The sequence below is a fragment of the Quercus lobata genome, chromosome 10 (genome assembly GCF_001633185.2).
Source record: "Quercus lobata isolate SW786 chromosome 10, ValleyOak3.0 Primary Assembly, whole genome shotgun sequence".
Lineage (NCBI taxonomy): Eukaryota > Viridiplantae > Streptophyta > Magnoliopsida > Fagales > Fagaceae > Quercus > Quercus lobata.
In genome coordinates, this window is record NC_044913.1 from 34,213,287 (window position 1) to 34,239,286 (window position 26,000).

General features: G+C 34.2%; 2 protein-coding genes across 2 annotated transcripts; both read left to right on the forward strand.

Moving 5' to 3' along the window:
* Positions 1 to 2,162: 2,162 nt before the first annotated feature.
* Positions 2,163 to 10,478, forward strand: LOC115963619 (succinate--CoA ligase [ADP-forming] subunit alpha, mitochondrial). The gene is made up of 7 exons (XM_031082697.1): positions 2,163 to 2,532; positions 3,750 to 3,959; positions 4,490 to 4,660; positions 5,184 to 5,307; positions 5,927 to 5,988; positions 8,850 to 8,931; positions 10,110 to 10,478. The coding sequence occupies exons 1-7, from the start codon at positions 2,314 to 2,316 to the stop codon at positions 10,247 to 10,249; spliced, it is 1,008 nt and encodes a 335-aa protein (XP_030938557.1). The 5' UTR covers positions 2,163 to 2,313; the 3' UTR covers positions 10,250 to 10,478.
* A 6,095-nt stretch (positions 10,479 to 16,573) lies between these two features.
* LOC115963304 (dolichyl-diphosphooligosaccharide--protein glycosyltransferase subunit STT3B) lies at positions 16,574 to 23,184 on the forward strand. The gene is made up of 5 exons (XM_031082262.1): positions 16,574 to 18,220; positions 18,949 to 19,403; positions 20,195 to 20,317; positions 21,745 to 21,804; positions 22,784 to 23,184. Exons 1-5 carry the CDS (start codon positions 16,766 to 16,768, stop codon positions 22,911 to 22,913), a joined length of 2,223 nt encoding a protein of 740 aa, XP_030938122.1. The 5' UTR covers positions 16,574 to 16,765; the 3' UTR covers positions 22,914 to 23,184.
* Positions 23,185 to 26,000: the final 2,816 nt, after the last annotated feature.

Genomic DNA, 26,000 nt, shown 5'->3' on the forward strand with positions numbered 1-26,000 from the left:
TAATAAAACCAAAGAAAGTATTCATCAATCAAATGTAGTTTACAGCATGTTAGGATACATATTCTCAAATATATCTATATATTATACTTATACGTATTCATACATATATGTATAAAATATATTCTGCAAAACAAATCGGGCCAAAAAGATTTCAACTCCAATTCACACAGCCTTATTGCCAAGAGTTGACACAAAACTATGAGGCTTGGAATGTGAATTAGATTGGCCATATTAAGATGAATATTGAGAAGCTCAAGAGAGATGTATGAGAGAGTTTTGCTAGTGGTGCATGTCAATACCATTTTGCGGTAATCTCTTTCTTTCTAGATTTATTTATTTTTATTTTTATTTTTTTTTGCGAAAGGGTGCAAGAACACTACTGGGCACAAATTCTCAACAAATTTTTCTTTTATTTATTTCTCATTATATTCTCTCATTCTTTTTCTCTCTTTCTCTCTTCCACTTGTGTTACATCCTCCCTTGGGAAGGCAATATCTACTCCTTTTATACTTGAAATTGAGTGTCTTTTAACCATTTTGTTTATTTATTTATTTATTTCTCGAACCTCCTTTTTTGTCTATCTCTACTGACTATTTTTCCTCTCTTTTCTAGGGTACAACCACGAAAGAGTTCTTTGGTTTTTTTTGGTGGGTTTACAGTTACCACTTGGTTTCTATTTAGTGTAAGTGGTGGAAGACCATCAATGCTATTTGGTTTGGTGTGAACCAACCCTATGACATGCACCTCGTAATAATCCACAACTTTTCCTCTTTTGGTATGAGTGCTTTTCCCATAAAAAACAACATCTAAAGAGTTGCGGCAGACTACCATAACTAGGATCTTCTTCCCCTTTGCCAACCAACACTTCCTTGAATCTCAGCAATGATAGGTTAAACATCCTCTATATGTCTGGGATATAGATTGGGTAATCCATTTGCCCACTTTGCTTTACCAATTGGATCACATTCTACAACTTGAAACTTGGGAATTTCCTCGTTCTGCAATGTTTTACCTATTGGATATTCCGCAATGTTTAATATTTGAGAATTTTCTCATTTTTTTACAGCATGTGTTTACTCCTTTATGCTTTCTCATTAAAGTACCTAACTTTACCTTACTTTATTTGTTGGTTTCTCTTTTGTAGTTAGGACTTGGGAAGTCTCCATTATTGGGTCTTTCACTTTTCCACTATGCTTTGCTTTGTTTTTCTCTGCTTTACCCATTAACTTTTTCCGTCTTCTTCGTTCTACAATGTTCTCTCTTCTCATTGAAATGCCAACAAAGATTCCAAGTTTCTCCAGCTTTTTCTAACTCCTTTATGCAAATGGGTTAAGCCATTTTGGGCTTATTTCATGACATTCCTTTAATGTAAGGGTCTTGGTCACTTATGGGCCCACTTATCCTCATATCTAAGCATTCTGTAGTAAAACCCTTTCTTAGGCCACTCTTAGTTAATTTAGTTGGTCATGGATTTGGGTGTTAATTCTCAGATTTTCTCTCTTAATTCTCTAAGACTCGACTTGTTGGGTTTTGGGCTAGTCCAAAGTGTGAAAATTTGGGTATTAGCAGGTAATAAGAATAAAATATTTATTCAAATAGGAAATTATAGGACAAAGTTTGGGTTAAAACATGTTTAGAGATACACGTACATGGTTGCTTCAATCTTTTTTTTTTTTTTTTTTAACCTATGACGTCCGCTTCTGATGATAACTCTTTATCATCAGACCAAGATACCAATCAATTTTTGGTGTAGATAGGAATTGAACCCCATATTTCTTATACAACCATCAAAGACTTTATCAGTTGAACTAACTGGAACCCACTACATGGTCGCTTCAATCGTCACATAGTAGGTTAGAGTAAAATAGCTGAAAAGGCATGTTTGGGAGTCAAAATGTTTTTCAAAATCAATCCATTCAAAGCTGCGTATTTTTGGGACATGAAAATTTCCTAATTTATTTTGGTTATTTGTTTCCATATCATATTGGGCCGAGATGATGAAGCACGGTCTTAGGGGTGGTTGCATACCAACTACATATGTAATGGTAATGTAGTTTAAGCTTAAAAAGTGACAAGGAAGAAAAATACCAGGGACTAAAAATACTAGTATTTGATAGTAGTGTGTAGTCGTACTCTTAGTATTAATTAAAATAAAAATATGTTTCTCAAAAAAAAATAAAAATAAAAATATTATAAAGAAAGAGAAAGAGAGCCGGCAGTAGCAGGGCAAGGGCAAGGGCAAGGCAGAGACCAGACTAGACGCACGAATCGATCTCTGCTGAAACAAGTGAAAGGAAGAAAGATTAGAATTAGATGGGTCGCCAAGCCTTCGTCAAGCTGATCGGCTCGATCTCTAAAGCTTCTTCATCTTCTTCTTCTTCATGGACTCAGACTCGGCAATACGCCGCCGCTGCTGCGCATCCTCCGCCGGCAGTTTTCGTGGACAAGAACACTCGTGTCATCTGCCAAGGCATCACCGGAAAGAACGGCACCTTCCACACCGAACAAGCCATCGAATACGGCACCAAAATGGTCTCTTCTTTTCTCTCTCCCTGCTAACATTTTCTAGGGTTTTACAAACCAAATATTCTGCCTTATATATATATATATATTTCAATGTGATATTTGGGATTTGCAATGTCATTTCTTTCTTTGTCCAAAATTTATTTATTTTCAATTTTCTCTTTCCTTTTTCTTCTATAAGGGAAAAAGAAAAATCTATGATATGTTAGGCTCACATGGATTTCAGACTTCATGACAGTTGCATCATTTTTATTTTACGAGAACATAATCATCCAGATCTTATCAACAATGATTTTGTGATGATTATGTTATCAATTTCCAAGTACAACTTAGTATAAGGATTGGACTTATAAAATGAGCAATTTAGGTTTGAAACAGTAATTTTAATTGCTGTTTGTTATGGTTACTATGCTGCTTCATGCTATTGCCATCAGCAGGATTTTGCTAGAAAACCCTTTAGAGTCATTCATTATATGTTGATTTATGCAAAAGGGCTATACTGATATTTTTACTGCCTGCAATGTACAAGTTACAGGGCAATGCAATGGTGCAGTGTAACAATGGCTGGGTTTTTATGCTCTTTAATGCAAGCTTTATATTACTTGACATTACACGGAGTTGTCATGCATTGCAATTTGTATCTCATACACATGTGAGACTTGGCTTGATTATACTCTGTTTGATTGTTTATCCTTGGTTATAAATTGTGGACATTCTGCGTCCTTTTACCACCTCTGTTTGGACTATTGTAATCAAAAGCGAAAGGTGACCTTAAGTCGCCAATGCCTTTGATTTCCCGAGGTGAGAGGCACCAAAATGACGCGCCCAGGCGCTAAAAGCGAGTTCCTCACTGAAGGTGCTTTGCCTCAAAGCCTTAGAGGTGCCTTGGTGGTGCCTCGCCTGGGAACCTAGGTGAGTGGCTGTGCAGCCTTTAACTACACTGGTTTGGACATAATGATTAAATATTTAGAACAGTTTTGTGAGCTGACTTGGTCAGATCTGTGACTGTTGAAAACACTCTTTTGTATAGGGTTTGTCAAATTTAACAGCAGGTTCATAGAAGGGCCACAATGGGAAGCCAGTCTTTAGTTGTGGTCTAACATTTAAGTATGCTCTTTTAAGTGCATAATTATAGCTTGTATCTGGTATCATTTAGTTATGATATTTATATAATATTTAAGGTCAATATTGTAAAATTTTTTTTTTTTTTTACTTTTTTGAATTAGGTGGGTGGTGTAACGCCAAAGAAGGGCGGAACAGAACACTTGGGACTTCCTGTCTTCAACACAGTTGCAGAAGCAAAGGCTGAAACAAAGGCCAATGCCTCTGTCATTTATGTTCCCCCACCTTTTGCTGCTACAGCTATTCTGGAGGCGATGGAAGCTGAGTTGGATCTTGTTGTGTGCATCACAGAGGGGATCCCTCAGCATGATATGGTAAATAAAATTACATTAGAAGGATTCTTTTTAAAAAGAAGATGTGTGCAGTGAAACTATAAATTTGTTGACCATGTCAGTGGAAATTACATTTCATAACTTCAAGAATGCTTGTGTATGACATGATTTGGATGAATTTCTACTTTTTTTTTTCTTTTTTCAAGGAATATCTGAATATCCATTCTTTTGATGGACTGGAAATATTTTTTATTCAATTTTCTAACAAATCTCAGCCATAAAAATATTTCCATCTACATGATTGAGATTGAATCTCTGGAAATCTTTTTAATTCTGTTAGCCAATGTGAATATTTCAATTCCTTTTTTTGGGGTTGTCTAGCTTATACAACAAAAATTGGTTTACAACTGACTAGTCACATTTCTACGTGATATGTGTTTGTATATATATATATATATATATATAATATTTTTTCTTTTTTGATCTGTTGACATTCCTAATTATTACATCTTGTTTTTGACCTTCCATAGTTGATTGAAAAATGGCCTTGAAGCTAGTATTTATGGTTTCAGGTACGGGTGAAGTCTGCTCTTAATAGGCAATCAAAAACTCGGTTGATTGGGCCAAACTGCCCTGGAATTATCAAGCCTGGAGAATGTAAAATTGGAATTATGCCAGGGTACATCCACAAACCTGGTCGTGTAGGAATTGTTTCGCGATCCGGTACCTTAACCTATGAAGCTGTGAGTCCTAATTTTAACCTAATGGAGAGTTTTCTTATAAGGCATTTGTAATGGTAGTTTCATGATTTATATTTTAGAAATTGACGTGATTTGGTAACTTGATTAATATTCTGTGGGACCAAGGTGAGCTGACATGTTCAAAATTGAATTTCTACAGTTACAATGTTGTGTATTTTATTTATTTATTTATTTTGATAAGTAAGAAAAATCTGTATAAATAAAACTATAGTAAAAAAGTACATAGAAAGAAAGAGAGAGCAAAAAAGAAAACTTAATTACAATGTTGTGTATTTTATCCTGTAATTACCTCTAATTGCCAGGTAAAAGCCCTGTGCTTGCTTATTGTTTTGAATCATTGTGCCTTTCTATCAACAAGAAAATAATTCCTTTGTATACCCATATGCCATATTATATGACCTACAAAAGGATAAGATGATATATTTTCACCCTCCCTTGAAGTATTGGGCATCAAAGTTTGATGCCCTATTGTTTATTTGATATTTATAATTATTTTACTTTGCAGGTGTTCCAAACTACAGCTGTTGGCCTTGGACAATCTACTTGTGTGGGTATAGGGGGGGATCCCTTTAATGGGACGAACTTTGTTGATTGCATTGAAAAGTTTCTAGTGGATCCACAGACAGAAGGTATATTGATTTTTTATTTTTTGGAATATTTAGTTTAGTTTTTTCTATTTCGTGGTGTGGATTGGAAGCTATGGTCGCTAGTATTCTCCTTTTCTGGGATTTCTTGGATAATGCCTAAATGAATGGAGTGATTGCCTTTTGGGTAATGCCTCAATTGGTGGAGTTATTGGCCTTGTTGAGATGTCATTTTAAGAAATCAGAGTTGTGTGTCTGAAATGCCATATCATTATTGGCTAATGTGGAGTGTTTGGAGAGATAGATATGCTACAACTTTTGATGAGTTGAATAATCATTGTTTTGATTGAAATCAATATTCTAGAGATGAATGTGCAATTGATTAGAGCATGCAAGAGGTTCAATTCTTCTCTCTCTCTCTCTCTTTAAAATTCCATTCCATCAAATAAGAAATCATAAGTGATTTTAAATGATTTTACACCATATTCCCCATTAGATTTGTGAAATACTAACATTATTATTGGAAGTTTGCAGGGAGTGGAGAGGATAAGAGAGGGGGCAGGGGGGAATACTAACATTTTGTTGTGAATTTTGACACCATATTGAACATCAGTGAGGAAATTAATGTGCAGACAATCAAATAATGATGCTTTGTGCATGTCAGGTATCGTTCTTATTGGAGAGATTGGTGGGACTGCAGAGGAGGATGCTGCTGCACTTATAAAGGTATGTATGAAATAGCCCTTCCACCATATTTTAGAATGCTATGTTTTTTCCTTATCCACCAACATTAGAGTTATTATAAGCTCGTGAGAGAATGGCAGTAGCATCCCCCCACTTCCTCAAAAAAAACCAATTCTGCCCATTCTTCCCTTTCTGAAAGGAAGGAAAAAAAAAAAAAATTGACATATTCTGATAGCTTGCATTGTTTTCCTATGAAATGTTGAAAGTTGCTTTGCAAACGTTGAAGAGTCCTAGGTGTCAGCTGACAAGGATTTTTTTTTAATAATAATAATAATAATAATAATAATAATAATTATTATTATTTTATTATTTTTACTATTTTTATAGGTAAGTTACACATGCATTTAATGGGTCTTGAACCCATGACAAAGATTCTTCTTCTATCACCTTCTAAATTTGATTGGGTGTGGGTATCTATCATAAATTCTATTCCACAGAAGATTATCCCTATTTCTGAAAATTTTGTAGCACATGGTTTCTTTAAAAAAGCACTTTATTATCATCAGTAAGAGTCCGTTTGGTTGGAGAGATGGAAAAGTGGGAGGATAAAAAATAGAGAAAGGATGGAAAATAGAGAGAATAGAAAAGATTTTAGTTTCCCTCATTTGTGTTTGGTTTACTCACATGCCCCTAAAGTAATAAACTATTTTTATTAAAAATTGTGTATGAAATTATGGATGGACATTCTATATGTGTGTGTGTGTGTATATATATATATATATATATATATATATAAAGAACCCAAAAAAGATAAAGAAAAAAAAAACGATGAAAAAAATTGAGGGAATCAGGAAATAAAAAAAAGAATGAAAAATCAGAAGTCAAGTTGGTGGAAATACAACGTTGCACAGTTCCTAAAAAAAAAAAAGAACTCTACACAATAATAGAAAACAAAGAAGAAAAAGACAAAAAAAAAAAAAAAAAAAGTTGAAGAAGTGAAGAACGTGCAGGGACATTTTTGTCCAAATAACTGGTCCATTTTTCTGCCTAGTTTTTTCTCTATTTTGGGGAGAAAACTTTCTGTGGGCCCCAGGAGAAAACACCTAGGCCCCACCATCTTTTTTTCCTCTCTCCCTCCCAACCAAACACCCTCCAAAAAGTTTTCCTTCCTCATTTTCTCCTTTTTTTTTTTTTGTCCTCCCTAAAATCCACTCTACCAAACACACCCTAAAATAATAAACTATTTTTATTAAAAATTGTGTATGAAATTATGGATGGACATTCTATATGTGTATATATATATATATATATATATATATATATAAAGAACCCAAAACAGATAAAGAAAAAAAAAAAAAAAACCATTAAAAAAATTGAGGGAATCAGGAAAGAAAAAAAAGAAAAGAAAAAAAAGAATGAAAAGTCACAAGTCAAGTTGTTTGGAAATACAACGTTGCACGGTTCCTTAAAAAAAATAGAACATTGCACAATAATAAAAAACAAAGCAGAAAAAGACAAAAAAAGAAAAAGAAAAAGTAGAAGAAGTGAAGAACGTTGCAGGGACATTTTTGTCCAAATAACTGGTCCATTTTTCTGCCTAGTTTTCTCTCTATTTTGGGGAGAAAACTTTCTGGTGGGCCCCACCATCTTTTTTTCCTCTCCCTCCCAACCATACACCCTCCAAAAAGTTTTCCTTCATTTTTTATTTTTTTTTTTTTCGTTCTCCCTAAAATCCACTCTACCAAACACACCCTACCCCCTTCCCCCCCACAACAAAAAGGTCCTCTCCTTGATGATGAGGGATGAGTTTTTGGGGCTTGAGGAATTGATGGAATATGGTGTTTGGGATTAATTGTGGGTTTTTAAGGTTATAGAATTGAATTGGTGAAAGGGGGTGCAGGTGTTTTGGTTTGGGGAGGAGTGGGTTTGTGGGTGGCATTGTGAGATAAATGATAAAGGTTGGAAAGGAAAAAAGTGGGGGGGGGGGGGTGTTGGTGAGTGGTAATTTATGGGTTTTGGAGAAAAAGAAAAGTAATTGGTTTAACAGAAGAAAAATGAAGAAAGCATTAAAGTAAATGGATAATTACAGCATCTCCACCAATGATAGTTGTTGCTTTTTTGTATTTTTCTTACAATCTTATTATTTTATTAGTTTAGGATATATGGGTTTTATTTTAATTGTTTTAAATAGGTTTTTACCATAATTATTTTATATGGAACATTGTATATTTTTTGACATTTTTTTTTGTCAATTTTGCTATAAAAAAAGAAAGAAAGATTTTCTAGTGTTCTAACAAAATTCAACTTTAGTAGATCCTAGGACACTCAAGATAATGCCATTTTACTCCAGAGAGACAAGTAAAACAAGGATTAAGGCCATGGACAGTTGAACACCGTTATAGGAGTTGAGTATTGAGATTTAGTTCTAGCAAAAGAGAATACTCTCTGCTGCTGACCTTTACCCTTTGAAGAACTTGCTGGGCTACACATAATTTCTTATTTAACGTGTTCAGGAGAAGTCTACATTTCTTCTTAATGAGATTTATTACTTAACAAAAGAAGCATGTCAAGGAAAAGTGAAACAAGTAGTTGATTAAGTTCCTGTGACCTTGAAAATGAGACATCTAAAACTTAATGGAAATATTTGGCCTTGTGCTTTTAACCTTTTATCGTGACTTTCTTCTTTTTATTCAACTTATCATGCTTGGCTTTTTTCCTTGTATACATTTTACATCTTGTACATGACGCCTTTTTATTGTTTGATCAAGTTTTAGTTTTATTATTATTTATAAAAAAAATTTATAGCTCATACTAAATTCTTTGTGGATCATTATGTTTACTGCTGCAGCATTTCTTGTGGTATGTATATTGGTGTTTAAACTGATCCTGTATTTAACAAACAGGAAAGTGGGACTGAGAAGCCTATAGTTGCATTTATTGCTGGTCTAACTGCCCCCCCTGGCCGTCGTATGGGTCATGCTGGAGGTATAATATTTTGACAATGCTTTAATAAGTTATGTTTGATTTGAATACACTGAACTCCAGTGCATATAATTTTTTATGAATTGATATATATATATATATATATATGTGTGTGTGTGTGTGTGTGTGTGTGTGCACGTGTAACTTATGGTTGTCTTGAATGTAGTAATGCCTATAATGGAGTTCTTTTAATGTTAGGTTTTTGTGGGAGGATATATTTTAACTGTGTTTTTGATAAATTAGTAAACTTTACTAATTAAAAGAAAAAAGACACCATACGGAGTATGGGAAATATACTTTAGGTGAATGAAGGAACAAGAAAAGTACAACTATCAAGGAAATTCAATAAGCTAGAGTCCAAAAGACCATTCACATGATACAAAGAGGGGTAGCATTCCAACCACCTCCTACACCAGTCTTAGAATACTGCCCTTTCCAACTTGGCAGCATATCTACCACCCTTTCACTGCACCCCAAACAAACAAAATACAAAGGGCCATAGCTCTGTATTCATTTGACACAGTAGCAATAAATGATCAACAGATTACACATACAGTACCATTTCACAATTAGAACCCTCCGTCTTTGTAAATTATCAGTAGTAAGGATCTTTCCCAAGGCTGTAGTCCAAGCAAAGAAAGCCACTTTGGTAGGCACTTTTCCTCTTCCATGGAAAAAGGAGTTGCCGGCCCTACATTCAACACTTTTGTAATATGATGTAACTTCAAAAAGCTTTCCTTTTGTTGGCACCCAGCAAATTGCATCCTTTGCATCCCTTGTTAATTTTGTTGAGGAGATCAGCTAGAAGAAATCTGCCAACATTCCTAATTCACAATCTTGCAAAGCCCTGTAAAAAGTCACATCCCACTGAATTGGAACCCTTTCTCCTACTGATGGGTCCGATTCAGTGGTGATGCAGAGACAATCGAACTTTCAACTGTGTTGTTTGAACTCTCTGAGTTGTTACTAACCTTTAGATTAAACCTTTTCAAGTTAAATGTGCATTTGCCAATTTGTATATTCTTAGTAAGGCATTGAACAAATGCATTGATTTAAGTTGATGGGATCCTCTCTCTCTCTCTCATTTTGAGAGGTTCTATGTCCATCTAATTGTTGCATATGAAATGAAAAAAAGTATCCTTAATTGGAGTTATTTTCTTTGCTCGTCTCTGCATGTGCAGCTATTGTGTCAGGTGGGAAGGGCACGGCCCAAGATAAGATCAAGACCCTTAGAGAAGCTGGGGTTACAGTGGTAGAGTCTCCTGCAAAGATTGGTGTTACCATGCATGATGTTTTTAAGCAGAAGGGCCTTGTGAGTTAGTTTGGTTGATTGTTTTACAATATTATATACATTTTGTTCTTGGACAAATCCAAGACGGCATGAAATGTACACCTTGATTTTAGAACTGATCCTAATGTTAGTAGAGTTTTTGGAAAGATGAGATTTCTTTCCCTTTGTTTTTGAACCAAAGCCAACGGCATTCAATAACAACGGTCTTTATCCGACAATATATTTAATGTTTTTTGTTTTAATTAATGGTAGTTTTGTTACACTGAGGGTGTTTTGGCAAAATATTCAGATCTAACTCTTTGGATTTTTACCTCATATGGAACCTTGTAATAAGTTGTTGACAAAGGACAAAGTTTCTTTCCAAACTCATTGGATTCCATTTTTTTTTTTTTTTAATGTGTATGTTAAATTTCATTTAAATCGGATGTTATTTACTCTTTATTTATAAATGATACATAAACGTATTTTTTATGCATAATTAAAACTACAAAAACTTGAAATTTTAATATTTGCTTGATAATATGACCATTGATATTTGGTTTTCTTGAAATTTTGTGAGTATGGTGCAATAAGAAAATGTATTCTAATCGTGTATTTGTCAAAATTCACATCCAGATAAGGACAGTTTGAAACTTTGTAATTTGTTGTAATTGTTGATTTTTATTTTTTATGTTATACCAGATTAAAATTGGTGTTGGTGGAATTGATATAATAAGTTTCGAGTGATTTTGTAACTGAAAGTTTACCACATGTATATTGTATTATTAATTTTTAGATCTCAGATTCTAATCAACCCCCCTTGCCGGTCAAAAATAGCTTTTCAAATATCAAGAGTTCTGTAGTTCAATTGCTTGGCATTTTCTGATGTTTTCTAGAGTCTTAACTCCATCTGATAATGATTCATTGATTTGTGTGTGTTATGAATTTCTCTTTGCCGTTGTATTTAAAAAGAATTAATTAACTTGATTGCATTATACTCACCTGTGGTTTAACCCGTTTTAAAATTATTTGCATATGGTTTTAAAAGTGTTATTTTATCCATCTAAAATCATCTCTCTAGATTTATGTAACTCATCTCATCACTTTTACCATTAAATAAATAAATAAAAGATCTAAAAGTGGGTTTTTTAAAAATCAAGAACAAAGAATGAACTTGAAAGAGCTAACCTATTTAGATTTGGGGAAAAATTAGCATTTACCTATAATTTACAAATTATGTAGCAAATTCCCATGTTTTGAAACTATTAAAATTGCCTATGTTTTTTAAACTCGATTTTAACAAAATTAAGTTACAGGTAGAACTCAAATTCTATGTATATTTTGCCAATTAAAATTTTAAAAAAATATAAGTGTAATTCAATATTATTAGTGTTGAGTTCTACTTAAAAATATACATAGAACTCAATTTTGAGGATATCGGATTTTACACATAACTCGATTTTGTTAAAATCGAGTTTAAAAAACAAGGACTTTATGCTAAATAGTTTCAAAAAATGGACATTTTGATGCATAGTTTGTAAATTTGGGGCAAATGCCCATTTTCCCCTTCAGATTTGAGTTCTAATATTGATTTTCATGGTGAGTATGAAAAGAGCTAAAAGGATTTTCTCTCCTATCTGCTATCTGCAGGTTGCAGCAACAATTAATAAATTTACATTCAGCAACCAAAATAATAATAATAATAATAAATTTACAAAAAATCTATTTTGCGAATGGGCAAAGGACAATGGCGTTTGATGGTGGAAGCAGCGTAAACAAAGAATCAATTTCATTTTCTGATATAACAAAAGCAAAACTGAAAGGCCTTTTGACAATATGAGTATGTTAAAAACCTCATTTTTTCCCCCCGAATAAATCCAAGAACCTATAAACAAAATTAAGAAAAAATGCCTTTTAGTTTTGCATATAAGAAACAAATAACTTCCAAAAAAATGCAAATAAAATACAAATGCATATATATATATATATATATATATATATATATATATATCAAACCCAAAAACATTTAATGGGGTGTCGGCTAAAGATCTTCTGAAAGTTAAGTCAATGATTGAATGATCTCCAATAACTCAAATACGAGAGTTAGGAATTTCCACGTACCTTGGAGAAAATGAGATTTGATGTTTATATATAGTGACATAGAGCTGACCAAGCTCCCGTGAATGGTAGAGTTTTTCCTTATAGGGAGCGCATAGAGTTAATGCCCCAAAAATCTTTGGACTTAACTTCCCATGTTTGGAGGATTAGAATATGTAGAAGGATTTTTGGGTGTGGTGTGCAAGTTCTTTCCATATGTGGATAGTTGGGTGGAGAATATGTAAGATGATGTGTAAGGTTGAGTACAATGAATCATTTGCCAGAAGGTATTTTTCCATCATCATAGTGTATCAAACAAATAGGTGTAAGACTAGGTTGCTTTAGAGTCTATCAGACGCATGGGGCTTGACAATCTTGGCTGGCCTTGAGTTTTTGGGTTTCCATCCACAAGTTTCTAAATTTTCAGGCTGTGTTTGGTTCATGTGAAATATTTTCCGTTTATTTTCCGGAAATGCTATTTTCGGGAAAGGAAAATATTTTCAAGTGTTTAGTTGCATTTCAAAAAATGCTTTGGAAAATATTTTCTAGTGTTTGATTGTTTTGTTGAAAATGCTCTAGAAAACCCATTTTTATCATGTTTCTCACATTTTCTTAAGATCCAAACAAATATTTTTACATAGAATCAAAATATATAAACAAGACAAGAAACAAAAATCAAAACAAAAATATCATTTATTCACAAACTCAGTGAGAGGGGGAAGAAAGAGCGAGAGATTGAGGGAAAGAGAGAATTGGAGTGGATGGAGGCGACGGCGGTCAGATCGGGTGGGTTTGGGGGTGGAGTGGAGTGGGTTGGTGGTCGGTGGCGGCCAAATCAGCGATTGGTGGTGGCTGCCAGTGCGTTGGAGAGCCTAGTGGAGCACGACCTGTGGTCGGTTGTCAAGATCAGAGCTCGTTGGTGCATGGCTGACGATCGGAGAGGTGGATCGGTGATGAGGGAGGGATGGGCTGAGATCTAGGTGGACCGATGTTTGTGGGTCTTGGGTGTTTGGCCGGCATGTGATTTGGGCAGTAGGTCGGCATGATTGGAGCTTGGCTGAGCTAGTCGGAGCTTGGTTGAGGTGAGGCGTGATCTAGGTTTTGTGGGTGTGCTCATGCTCGTGCTCAAGCTCTCTCTCTCTCTCTTTGCATGTGAGTCTAGAAATGGTTTGAAGTGAAAATTTTGACTGAAACCAATTTTCGGGTCAAAGCCATTAAAACACACGGTCAACTAAAAATATTTTCCGAAAAATTTATTTTCCATGCGCAACCAAACACCCGCATTTACGGAAAAACATTTTCGAAAGTGATTTGAAGCCAAAACAAACACAGCCTTAATCATTTCTTACTCCCTAACGTGTCCGTCTGAATGTATCATTTACCATTTCTTTTTTAATGTTGTCTTGTCTTGTCTCATGGTCTTTTCTTTCACTTTTTTATTTATATATAACTTATAAGCTCACGGGGTTAGATATGAACAAACTAGGGTTTTTTTTTTTTTTTTGGATGATGAATATAAACTAACTAGAACTATTATCATTTATAAAGATGCATAACATATTATATGGACTTTAACCAAAAATTTAATTTATAAAAATTCAAATAATATATATACTATTAGATTCATTAATATTATAATTATAAAATTTTTTTGTTTAAAAATAGCGGTAATTCCGAAACGGTACACCGCTATCTACCTGTACAAAAATATTTAATTCCCCTACCCAAACCGAAATAGTCTCCGGTACGGTATTAACTCCCTTGATAAAGAGGAGTGCAACATGGAAGAAAATTAGGTGATCTAGTGGAAAATGAATGGGAGTGTTCCTTCCACTAGTTCTTAAAATTAAGATTCAATAGGGGTAGGTATAGAGCCAGGACTTGGACTTAAGAAGAGTGACTCTGTTGTTGGTTGTCGCTGAAAGTGTTGTTTTTTTTTTTTTTTTTTTTTTTTTTTTTTTTTTGTCTCTGATGCGTGTGTCTGCTATTAGGTAAGGAAAAAATTATTTTGTTTAAAATTTTTTAAAGGGTTAGGTTGTTTGTTTTGGGTAAAATTTGTAAGTTGGGTTTGATTTTTTGTTTTTAGTTTTGCTATTGGTAATTTTTGTTATTGTGCTAATTTTTTTGGACTCGTATATTTTGTTTTAAATTTTAGATCTATAAATTTTTTTTATCGCCTTTAAAAGAAGAAAAATGTTAGAGTTGCCAATTTTTTTTTAATAAATTTGTAATATTGTAAGTGATTATTAGTAAGTAAAAAAGTGATGCAAGTGGTGGACCTAGATGTGAATCAATAAGAGTTTGTTATCTTAACAATTTGTAAAAATGTTTATAGAAAAGTTAGTGGTTATAGCATTACTTTTAAAAGTATCAATGATATTGTTAAGGGGGCAAAGTGCAATTTTATAGAACATAATTGTTAAAATTTATACCTATATATACAAATATTTAAAAAAAAAAAAATGGGAGAGGGGCCATTGCTCCCCATAGTCCAAGCATAGCTCCGTCCTTGAATAGGGGACTTATACATGCTGGTTAAAGCTGAAACCCAGAGTGTTTTCAGCATGAAAACTTGCACTAAGCTCATTTTTGCACCAAAACTTTAACCTCTTAAATTTTTTGTGTATGTTTGCACAAAAAATAAGCCCAACTTATTTTTGCAAGAAAGCTACCTTGTAGTGTTTTCGGTACGAAAACTGGCACCAAGCTCGTTTTCACACCGTATAAGCCCAACTTATTATCATACAGAAGGCAACAAACTATGTGTTTTTGGCTCAATGAGTTGCACTAAGCTCATTTTTGGTTTATTTTGGTTTGAAACGATCTTGGTGCAAGTTTTCATGCCAAAAACACTCCAAAGATAGCTTTGGAGCTAAAAAGAGCTTGATGCTTTTTTAAAACACTACAAAGATAGCTTAAACAAAAATGTTTAGTTTGGTCGTGAACTTGGCGTGAATTGAAAATTAATCATGAGAATAATCATTATGGTATGGTATATTGAAGCTATGATGCGCTTAATTGTCTTTGATTTTTTTACATAAAAGATCTAACATGTTTTTCTGCTTACTGATAAAAAGAAAGGAAAAAAATAAGAAGAAGATCTAATATGGTTTTAATGAATCATGTTAAATGTAGTCAATATTGATTGCTGTGTGATCTCATGAAAGGAGCATTGGTTCTTTGTAACTTCTTGCCTTTCTTATTATAGCTAAAGTTTTATGAGATTATTCTAGGGAGAAGTAGTCTTAACAGTGTACCAATGAGCTATAGTTTAACTGGTTCTTCACTCTCCCATAACAATGGGATAGATGGTGAGTAATGGGTTCAAGAAACACTGAATGTGTGTGTAACCTACCAATTCACCAAAAAAAAAAAAAAAAAAAAAACAGTAGGATGTCAAGATATGAGAAATTAGCAATGTGAGTGCTATTTTTGCTTGAAGTAAAATAGCTTAGGCTTTAAACCCCATGCTCTTATTTTGTTTGATTTTTTCTTTAAGCTCAACACACCAATCCAATCAAATGCTCCTTGTGTATCACCTCAACAACAATGGTTGAAACTCATCAAACCCTATGCCAACTCGATCTTTTCTTTCTAATCAAACAGTTCATTTAAGCTAAAATCTCAATCTACTTCCCTAAAAAATTTCAAAATTTCTTAAACATGATTTACACCTAAATTGTGTCTTCTTTCTTATTTTGATCACTTGAGGAATTAAAAAAAAAAAAAATTAAGGACACCACAAGTGGCATATATATAAATTTTATTGTTAACCATGTCAACTTTTTCCATTAAGCACTTAATTGTAGAGACTATTTCGACCCAATATTAAAAACATTGGAACTAAACTAACACATTTAAAATATTAAAGAACATTTTGACAATAATACAAATGCTTGGGTCTAAAATGATAATGAACTCTTTTAAAATTTATTGCGCTGAAAAATGGTAAATGAAATGAAAAGTATATTGCCTACGCATTGCATTCCTATGAGTGTTGAGGTATTTATTTATTTTTTTTGGAGGGGAGAGTTTTGAGCTTGTTGGCACGAGTGTTGTTAAAAAGAGAGAGAGAGAGAGAGAGAGAGAGAGAGAAAGTAGATGTTGTGGTTGGGTTGGGCATGACAGTACTACTACGGTAAAAAGGCCAGTTGTTGGGCCCCCAAATGAAGAATTGATAACGTGTGAAAAAAAAAGAAAAAAAAGCCCAAAGTAGAAGTGTGAAGTCTGTCAGTCAAGTCAATCTTCCGTTGTTTGCTTCCTGAGTGTCGAGTGTCGACTTACAAACAAACTGATATTTATTTGATTGGATGATATAATAAATATATAAAAAAAGAACCCTAATTCTCAAATCAAATCTTGTCTATTATCATGAGCGCATTTCATTTTATGTAGCTCACGCTCAGAGTGTAGAAATTTATTAAAGTCCTCCTAATTTCCAGTTTTAATATTCTCCCAAAAAGAAAAGAGATGGTCGGAGCCGGAGCTGGAGCTAAAAAAACTAGTCCGGAGGTGGTGAAATCGGGATCTGGATCATCGACGATGCTGATGCTGAAATTGAAACTGAAATTGAAAACAAAACAGCAAGAGCTTCTGCTCCGAGTCAGCATTCTATGTCTTGTCTATGTCCTGGCTTTCATCACGCGCCTCTTCAGCGTTCTCCGCTACGAATCCATGATCCACGAATTCGACCCTTACTTCAATTACCGAACCACCCTTTATCTCACCGAGAACGGTTTCTACGAGTTCTGGAACTGGTTCGACTCCGACAGCTGGTACCCTTTAGGCCGTATCATCGGCGGTACCCTCTACCCTGGTCTTATGGTCACCGCCGCCATCATCTACTGGCTCCTCCGCCTCCTCAGCTTCGCCGTCCATATCCGCGAGGTTTGTGTCTTGACCGCTCCCTTTTTCGCTTCCAATACAACCATTGTTGCCTATTTCTTTGGTAAAGAGATTTGGGATTCCGGTGCCGGCCTTGTCGCTGCCGCCTTGATCGCCATTTGCCCTGGATATATTTCCAGATCGGTAGCCGGGTCTTATGATAACGAAGGGGTCGCCATTTTCGCTTTGTTGTTCACCTTTTATCTGTTTGTTAAGGCCGTGAATACGGGTTCCTTGGCCTGGGCATTAGCCTCTGCTTTTGGTTACTTTTATATGGTCTCTGCTTGGGGAGGATATGTGTTCATTATCAATTTAATCCCGCTTTACGTGCTCGTGCTTTTGGTCACCGGACGGTATTCCATGAGGTTATATGTTGCCTATAATTCTATGTATGTAGTGGGGATGTTATTGGCTATGCAGATTCGCTTTGTGGGCTTTCAACATGTCCAGTCTGGGGAGCATATGGCCGCAATGGGTGTCTTCTTTTTGATGCAGGTTTTCTATATGTTGGATTGGGTTAAGTATTTGCTAGGCGATGCCAAATTGTTCCAAGCCTTTTTGAGGATCACTGTCACCACTGCACTCGCCGTGGGTGTTATAGCTCTAGGACTAGGCACGGCATCTGGGTATATCTCCCCGTGGACTGGCCGATTTTACTCTTTGCTTGATCCAACTTATGCAAAAGATCACATTCCCATTATTGCATCTGTCTCTGAGCATCAACCGACTGCTTGGTCGTCTTTCATGTTTGATTTCCATATTCTGCTCTTCCTTTTCCCTGCGGGTCTCTATTTCTGCTTCAAGCGATTGTCCGATGCCACCATCTTCATTGTCATGTATGGTCTTACAAGCATGTATTTTGCTGGTGTTATGGTTCGTTTAATTCTTGTTGCCACGCCTGCTGTATGTCTTATTAGTGCCATTGCTGTTTCTGCAACTATAAAGAATTTGACTCTCGTAGCAAGGGCCAAGGATAACAATAAGGTTTCCCACTCTGGTTCTCTCAAAGGAAGCGCTAGCAGTTCCAAGGCTTCTTCTAAGGTGAGAATGAGATCAGGTCATCACTATTCTTCTAAATACTTGTTTATTATTCTGTTTTGGTTATAGAAAGTAGTAGTGCATTTATCTCACATGTGCTCGTCTACGTTGTTTGTTGTTAGTCAAATTCCTATTGCATTGCATCTGTTGTGAATGACCTTTCTAATCATTGTCCAAGGTGTGGATGAAATATGGTTACATGCTTAAGAATTTTTTTCTACTTCTGTTTCTTCTGTGTGTTATCATTAGTTAAAACAAGTATGATCAAAGGTGTATGTGGCTATGTGCTCTTGAGCCTTAGCTCAACTTGTATGTATTTCATATGCATCAGCTATAAATATACTGATTTTAGATTCTAGTCACTTGTCAGGCACATGCTAGTATGTAAATGTTGTTGATTTGACCTTATCACCCACAAATTAATATGAAGATGAAGAAAAAATGTTGTCTAGTATTGGGAGTACTTTTGGTTGAACATGTGGAATTAGTTTGGCCATTTGAGTGTTTAGTTGGGCTGGATTCCTTATTGAAAGAACATGAAGCATAACACATTTCCTTTTGTGAACACTTATATGTTTTTCTAAATTACTCAACAAGTGTAAAGGTCCATAGATTAGGAGGTCTTTGTTATTAAACCCAACTTAGAGAATAGTTAGTGGAACGTAGTTTATTCTCCATTTGATTATGGTGGCTATATATCAAAAAGTATGTTACTTCTCCTGCACAAACAGGCTTCACTTGATCAATCCCAGCCTTTCCAGAGAAATGGTGCTATTGCGTTACTTCTTGGTGCATTTTACTTGCTCAGTAAGTATGCCACTCACTGTACCTGGGTCACATCAGAGGCATACTCATCTCCCTCAATTGTCTTGGCCGCAAGAGGTGCTCATGGCCAAAGGGTCATCTTTGATGATTATCGTGAGGCATACTTTTGGCTTCGACAGAATACTCCTCCAGATGCTAAGGTGATGTCATGGTGGGATTATGGGTACCAGATCACTGCAATGGGAAACAGAACTGTTATAGTTGATAATAACACCTGGAACAATACGCACATAGCTACTGTTGGACGTGCAATGTCATCTTATGAAGATGAGGCATATGAAATTATGAGGTCGCTTGATGTGGATTATGTATTAGTTGTCTTTGGAGGTGTTACTGGCTATTCTTCTGATGATATTAACAAGTAAGGGCATGTGAAATTACATTTTAAATTATTTGGAAATGTCTTGCACTATATGAAGGATTTCTTGAAGCTTATGATTTTAATTATTTATTTATTTTTGGTTCTTTTAAATTTGACTTTGATCATAACAAATACAATGATTTGGGTGTAATCTGAGTAAAATATTTCTAATATATTATGTTCACACTTGCACCCATTGCCCCCATTTTTCTGTGGTTTTTGAGGCTAGGAAGTGGCTTTAAGAAAGGTCATAATATATGTGGGTCATGTATCAAACAATTGTGACAAATTTGATCAAGCTGACAAAGAATAATTTTGATAAATAAGCTGGCAAAGAATAATGAGTTAATCTTAAAGGCTACTTGGTCTGTTTGACTGTTGATATCATCAACAATTGTCCCATCACAAAAGGCATAATTTTGGCAAACATGTGGATTGTAAATTTGCATCTTTGGTGAATACCCAGACCAATCTTGGTTGGTAATTAATCAGATGCTGGAACTCTGTCCTGTTAAGTGATTCTGTAGGGACTACAAATGATACTACTTTAATAAACTTATGCTTATATTGATTCTATCATACATATCTTTTGGTATCTCCTTCTCTTTGTAAAAGCAAGATGGATTGTGAGGTCATGGGTTCAAAACCCCATCGGGTGTGTAATGTACTAATTAAATGTCATTAATATCTTCAGGCATTTGCATTTTTTATTCAAATTGATGGACCCTATCTGTATAAGTTTACTGCTACTGCTCTTCCATCATTACTAATTCAAAATTTATCTATTCTAGATTTTTGTGGATGGTGAGAATTGGAGGTGGAGTTTTTCCTATAATAAAGGAACCTGATTATCTTGTTAATGGCGAGTACCGCGTTGACAAAGGAGCAGCTCCCAAGATGTTGAATTGTCTAATGTAAGTATTTAGCATTGATATGTGTATTTGTGTGGTAATTTGGAGGTGTTTCCCAATTATTCCCTAATTTTTAAAAAGGTTCAACGCAAACCTCTACTTTCTAAATTGTTTCAATTTGCCTCCTTCTCTGCCACATGAACAAAAATATTTAGGTGCAAAAAAAAAAAAAAAAAAAAAAAAAAAAAAAAAAAAACTATTGCATTTTATTATGTTTTGTTTACATGTTACGATTTTTATGCTGTTTTGTAAGCTTTTCTAGTACTAGCAATTCATCTGTGAAAGGGATTTTCAAGTTTTATTTTTGAATGAGTGTGTGCGTGTTGTCTTCAATATGCTCACTCCAACAACAACAGCCAAGCCTTAGTCTTAAAACTTTTGGGTCTGCTATAGATCTTACAAAAATAAATCAGGGTTGGCCGCGTGTATTCTTTTTCACTGTCTTATCATATTCTCTATCACCTCCTTAATCAATGCCCTTTTTTACTACTTCCACTAATGTTTTTTAAGTCTTCCTCTACATTTTCTCATTCCCTCGACTTGAATTAACTCACCCTTCTTTAATGGTGGATTAATTACTCTCATCTACATGTGAACAAATCATCTCAAACGACTCTCCATCTTTTCATAAATAAGGGCCACTTACCTTTAAGCAAATTTTCTCATACCTATCCCTATCTTATCTGGTTTTTCCACTTATCCATCTTTACTTTCTCATATAACTGATACTCATTTAATGAAGATGTTGTGTTTTTGTAGCCCGACATTCAGTATAATAGAGTATAGCTGGTCCTATAATAGAATTTTTCATTTAACTTAATAGGTATTCTACAATCACATAGTACTCTTGGTGGGTTTCTCCACTTCATCCATGTTAAGATTCACATCCTCTTTAATCTCTTCATCTTTATGAATTCTTGATCCAAGATATCCAAATTCCAAAGCACACACTCTTTAGTATTTTTTTACTATTAAGCCTTACAACCCCTTCATCTTTATTTCTACTCTCACTAAACTTACATTGCATGCTCACTTTATTTTTGATTATTTGGGATTATACCAACCCCTCCCCTCTCCCACCACAAACCAAAAAAAATCTCATTTTTCCTTCTCAATTCTATCCGTATAGTCTTCCTCTATTGAATTATTATTAAGAATTTTATATTCTTGTCAAAAGTGTAAGCTTGATGGGTTATGTTCGTATCTTATTCCTCCCCAAATTGTGTCTTGTATTCTTGCTTCTTAGCGAGGATCTTAATTTCAGCTGAGAAATTTCAATGAATTATTTATGTATACCAACTGTCATTCCAGATCCTCTCTCTCTCTCTCTCTCTCACACACACACACACTCATGAATACACCACACTACCCTTGGTAAAAAATTGATGTTTATGTTTTGTTTATTTCTTTAAATCTTTTTTGGTGATCAGGTACAAGCTGTCTTATTATCGATTTGGAGAGCTGACGACAGAATATGGAAAACCTCCTGGGTAAGTTTAAGGTTTATCTTCCATTTTGTCTTTAAAAGGGGTTGTACTACTTAGTAAAATAAAAGGTATCGTACTAATTTGTGTTTGTAATCACAGATACAATTGTGGGTAGACAAATACTAGGGTATTGCATGTCACATGCATGTGAAACAAGGAAAATGTCGGTAAAAGTTATAGCAAGTTCATGAATGAGCATGTTTTAGTGTAGGCATGCAAGCAGAGACAAATTTTTTTGGGAGGAGGGGGGGGGGGGGGGAACAGAAAAATTCTCTCTGAAGTCTCCCCAAGTAGGATTTGGACCTCTAGTCTGTAGCTTTTCACTTCCTCAGAGTTTTATTTATTGGTTATACACACACAGTGGGTTTTGAACCCATGACCTTACCATGCACCCATTCTTATGGAGGGAGGAAGTGTGCCATAAGAGCTAGAGCTCATTTGCAAGAAAAAAAAAAAAAAAAAAAGAAGCCAAAATCAAAACATGAAATAGATGCAAATCATCAAGTGTATACATTATTGATGGATACACTACAGAATAGAATGATTGGAATGATGATATTTGTCACTTTGAATAATTTTTTTTGACCTTCTGTTAACTTAATTGGATGCATTAATCATTTACACCAGAGAGGTTTGGTAAAAGCAACAAGTGCCAGTCAATCAGGTTTGCTTTAATTAAGGCTTTCTTGCACATAATCCCTGGACATGGGTGACTTGCATTTGAGGACCATATGGGAGATTGAAGTTTGAAGAAATGCTTTGATTTGTTCTTGTGTAGCTGGGTCCTAAACTCCTGATAATTGTTTCCGGTGTTCCTTAAATACTATCGGCTTCATTTTTTATATGGAATTTTAATATTCTGTTTTCTGCTTAGTGATACCTTCACTCTTCTGAATTAGTTGGCAGTAGAGGCCTTGTGTTTTTTTTAATGTGTGCCAAAGTGTGCATGCTGTATTTTGTAATGCCTTTTTTGGAATGGCAGGTATGATCGTGCCAGGGGGGTTGAAATTGGAAACAAGGATATCAAACTGGAATATTTGGAAGAGGCCTTTACAACATCTAACTGGATTGTTCGTATTTACAAAGTTAAACCTCCTAATAATAGGTGGTGAGTCTTTTTCATTCTCTCTCTGCAGGACAGCATGGTAGATGAAAACTGTTAGCATATGAGTCTTAAAAGGAAGTGTTAAAGAGAGAGAAAACTATATCTTTGTTAGAGTTTGCAGTTAGTATTTGAGGCTCTTAATGTTCTTGACCCCACTTTTGGAGATTTTGTAATGCCTTTTTAGCTCATCTATTTAAACTTTTTTGTTGATTGTATGGTTGAGAAACTTATTTAGATGAAAAATGTGATTGTTTGGCATGGTACAACTTACAGTTTCACATGATAATGTCAGTGGTCCTTAAGAGTTTTTTCTCTATCAATAAATACTAGTAAAATGAGCTTCAATGATGTTATATGCCCATGGAAATGTCTGTGTGGATTGAAATCCTTACTGGCCGCCCAATGCTTGGTACAATAGTTGGATTAAGTCAAGCACTCAAGTGGTCGAGCGTAGTTTGATAGGTAATGAAAGTTTTTATTAATTTAAAAAATAGTCAACCCGAGAACATTGGGAATGTACTATGGGCGTAGAAATTAAGAACCAAAATTACAATGGTCAAGAAAAACATGAAGGGAAAAGGAAGAAAAATGTGACAGGGCCACATTCCAAGCTAGGAGAGTATGTAAGAAGAAATACTTAATCTTTAGCAAGGACTGCTTACATCCCTCAAAACATCTAGCATTTCTTTCACTCCAAACAAACAACATCAAGCAATGTGGCACAAGTCTCCACAAATCTATATTGCAATGTCGCCCAAATTTACCTTGCCAAGACTCAAACATCTCAATAACCTAATGTAAAATAACCCAATGAAGTCCAATCAAACAAAACACCAAGGACCATAGCTCAACAACTAGGGGGCAATGAAGTAGAAGATGCTCCTTTGACTCCCCACGTTTCTTACACATGTAGCACCAATCAAGAACAATAATATGCCTCTTGCGAATGTTAATGGTTGTAAGAATCTTACTTAAGAAAGCTGACCATGAAAAGAAAGTTACCCTTAGAGAAACCTTCGATTGCAACACCAACCTCCTAGGGAAGGAAAGAGTAGGAGGGTAGAAAGAAAGATAGAAATTTCTAACCTCAAAACCTCTATTCCTTGCTGGCTTTTCACCAAACCTAGTTAAGGCCAACTTCTCGCATTTTTTAAGAGTAAACAATATCCATGTAGAGCTGGTTGTTATTCATATGAAATTTAGATTATTGAGATCGTTTCTCAAGTGATACTAAACCATGGGCACAATTGACACAAACTCTATAGGTTTCTTTCCAAATTATATATAACTAGATGATGTCTTACACGATGCGTGGACTACTTTATAATTTCATTTGAAATTATTTTTATATATATTAAGACTTGTATATATAATACTTATTTTATTGTATAATATTCATGTTTGTCCACAATATTGTTGAATACTTTGAAAGTTGAAACTTGATTTTCTTAATTCATATTTTATAAAAAATAAAATAAAATTATATAACACTATAAGACAGTAACATATTATGATATTTATTGTTAAAAGTAGATTTTATTTTTTAAATTGATTAAATGATTTTGAAATCTACAAATAAGAATTTAAAGCTTAAAATACTTTTATATCCTAAAATTTCATAAATTTAAGTGACTTCTTAAACACTTCCTCAACCACTCTATTTTCACAACCAAATATGGAGACTTCAATTACAAATACCTAATTCATTATCTCAATGAAATTAAGGAAATCATTTGTAAGTATCAACATAAAGAGAACATAATTAAACAAAGAGAAATTGGCTAAAAACACATCCATTTATCAAAATTTAATTGTCTTTAGTTGGACTTCCGTGTATATATATATATATATATATATATATATATATTTTAAAGTGAAGATACTTTGAAATCATCATCGATTTTTATTTTTATCACTATGACTCATACCGCACAAAATAACAGTAAAAAACGTACAAATAAACTTACAAAGTATGAGTTCTAACACAAATATATAAAAAATAGCTAACTTTATAAATAATCAATTAGAATGTTTCTTTTTCTTCAATTCTAAAACAAAATACATATTTTGCAAACCAAAATCTCAAACACCCAAAGACTCAAAGCAAATCACAACATTCATAAAATCTACAACGTCTGACTTTAATATCAAAACTGTAAGCTACCATCACTGAATAAAAAATGCAAGCCCCCTTCCTAAGTCATAGCCTACTCATACGGGATAGATACAAATAGTACTGCAATGTTGGAGTTATGTAGGTGTTGTTGGAAGGTTGAAGGCAAATGACATCGTTTTTTGTTTGAGTGTATTTAAGATGGGATGGCATGAAAGACTGTAAGCATGTGTATATAAAGGAGTAGAGGTGAAAAGTGTGAATGAAAATGCAAAAAGTTTTTTTTGTATATGAGGGAGAGGAAAAGTCTTGGAACATTGAACTAAATGAAATAAAATAGTAGTTTTAAAACATTGAATAAAAAATGTAACAAAAAGTAGTCTTGAAACATTAAACCAAAGGAAATAAAGAGTCTATATTTTTAAATTTGTTCTTATCTCTGATGTGGTTTAAGAGTATTTCAATTCTCTTCATAGAGTGCACCACATGGCAGAATCTCATGCTCTCTTGTATGAAGTCTCTACTTTTATATATACTAACTTGTAACCCCATGCATATGCATGGATATACTTAAAAGATACACATTAAGATGTATAGTATAATTCTTACATATATAATTTAAATATTATTGATAGTCATTCTTATATATATATTTTAACTCTTTAAAAAGTTTTGTAAGAATGTTATTAGGTAGAAAATGTAAATTGTCAATTTTTTTAAAATATTTTTATGTTCATTAATTCTAAACTCATTGGTTTTTGTACACAACAACTCACTTGAATGGATATTTATAATATGGTTCCACATTTGATTCGAAAATTAAGAAACAAAACTCTCTCTAAAAATAAATAAATTAGGACACATGACACAAAATTAGACTTCAATTGTAGAATCTAATTGGATTTTCTCTAAGCTATATATATATATATATATATAGAGAGAGAGAGAGAGAGAGAGAGAGAGAGAGAGAGAGAGAGAGAG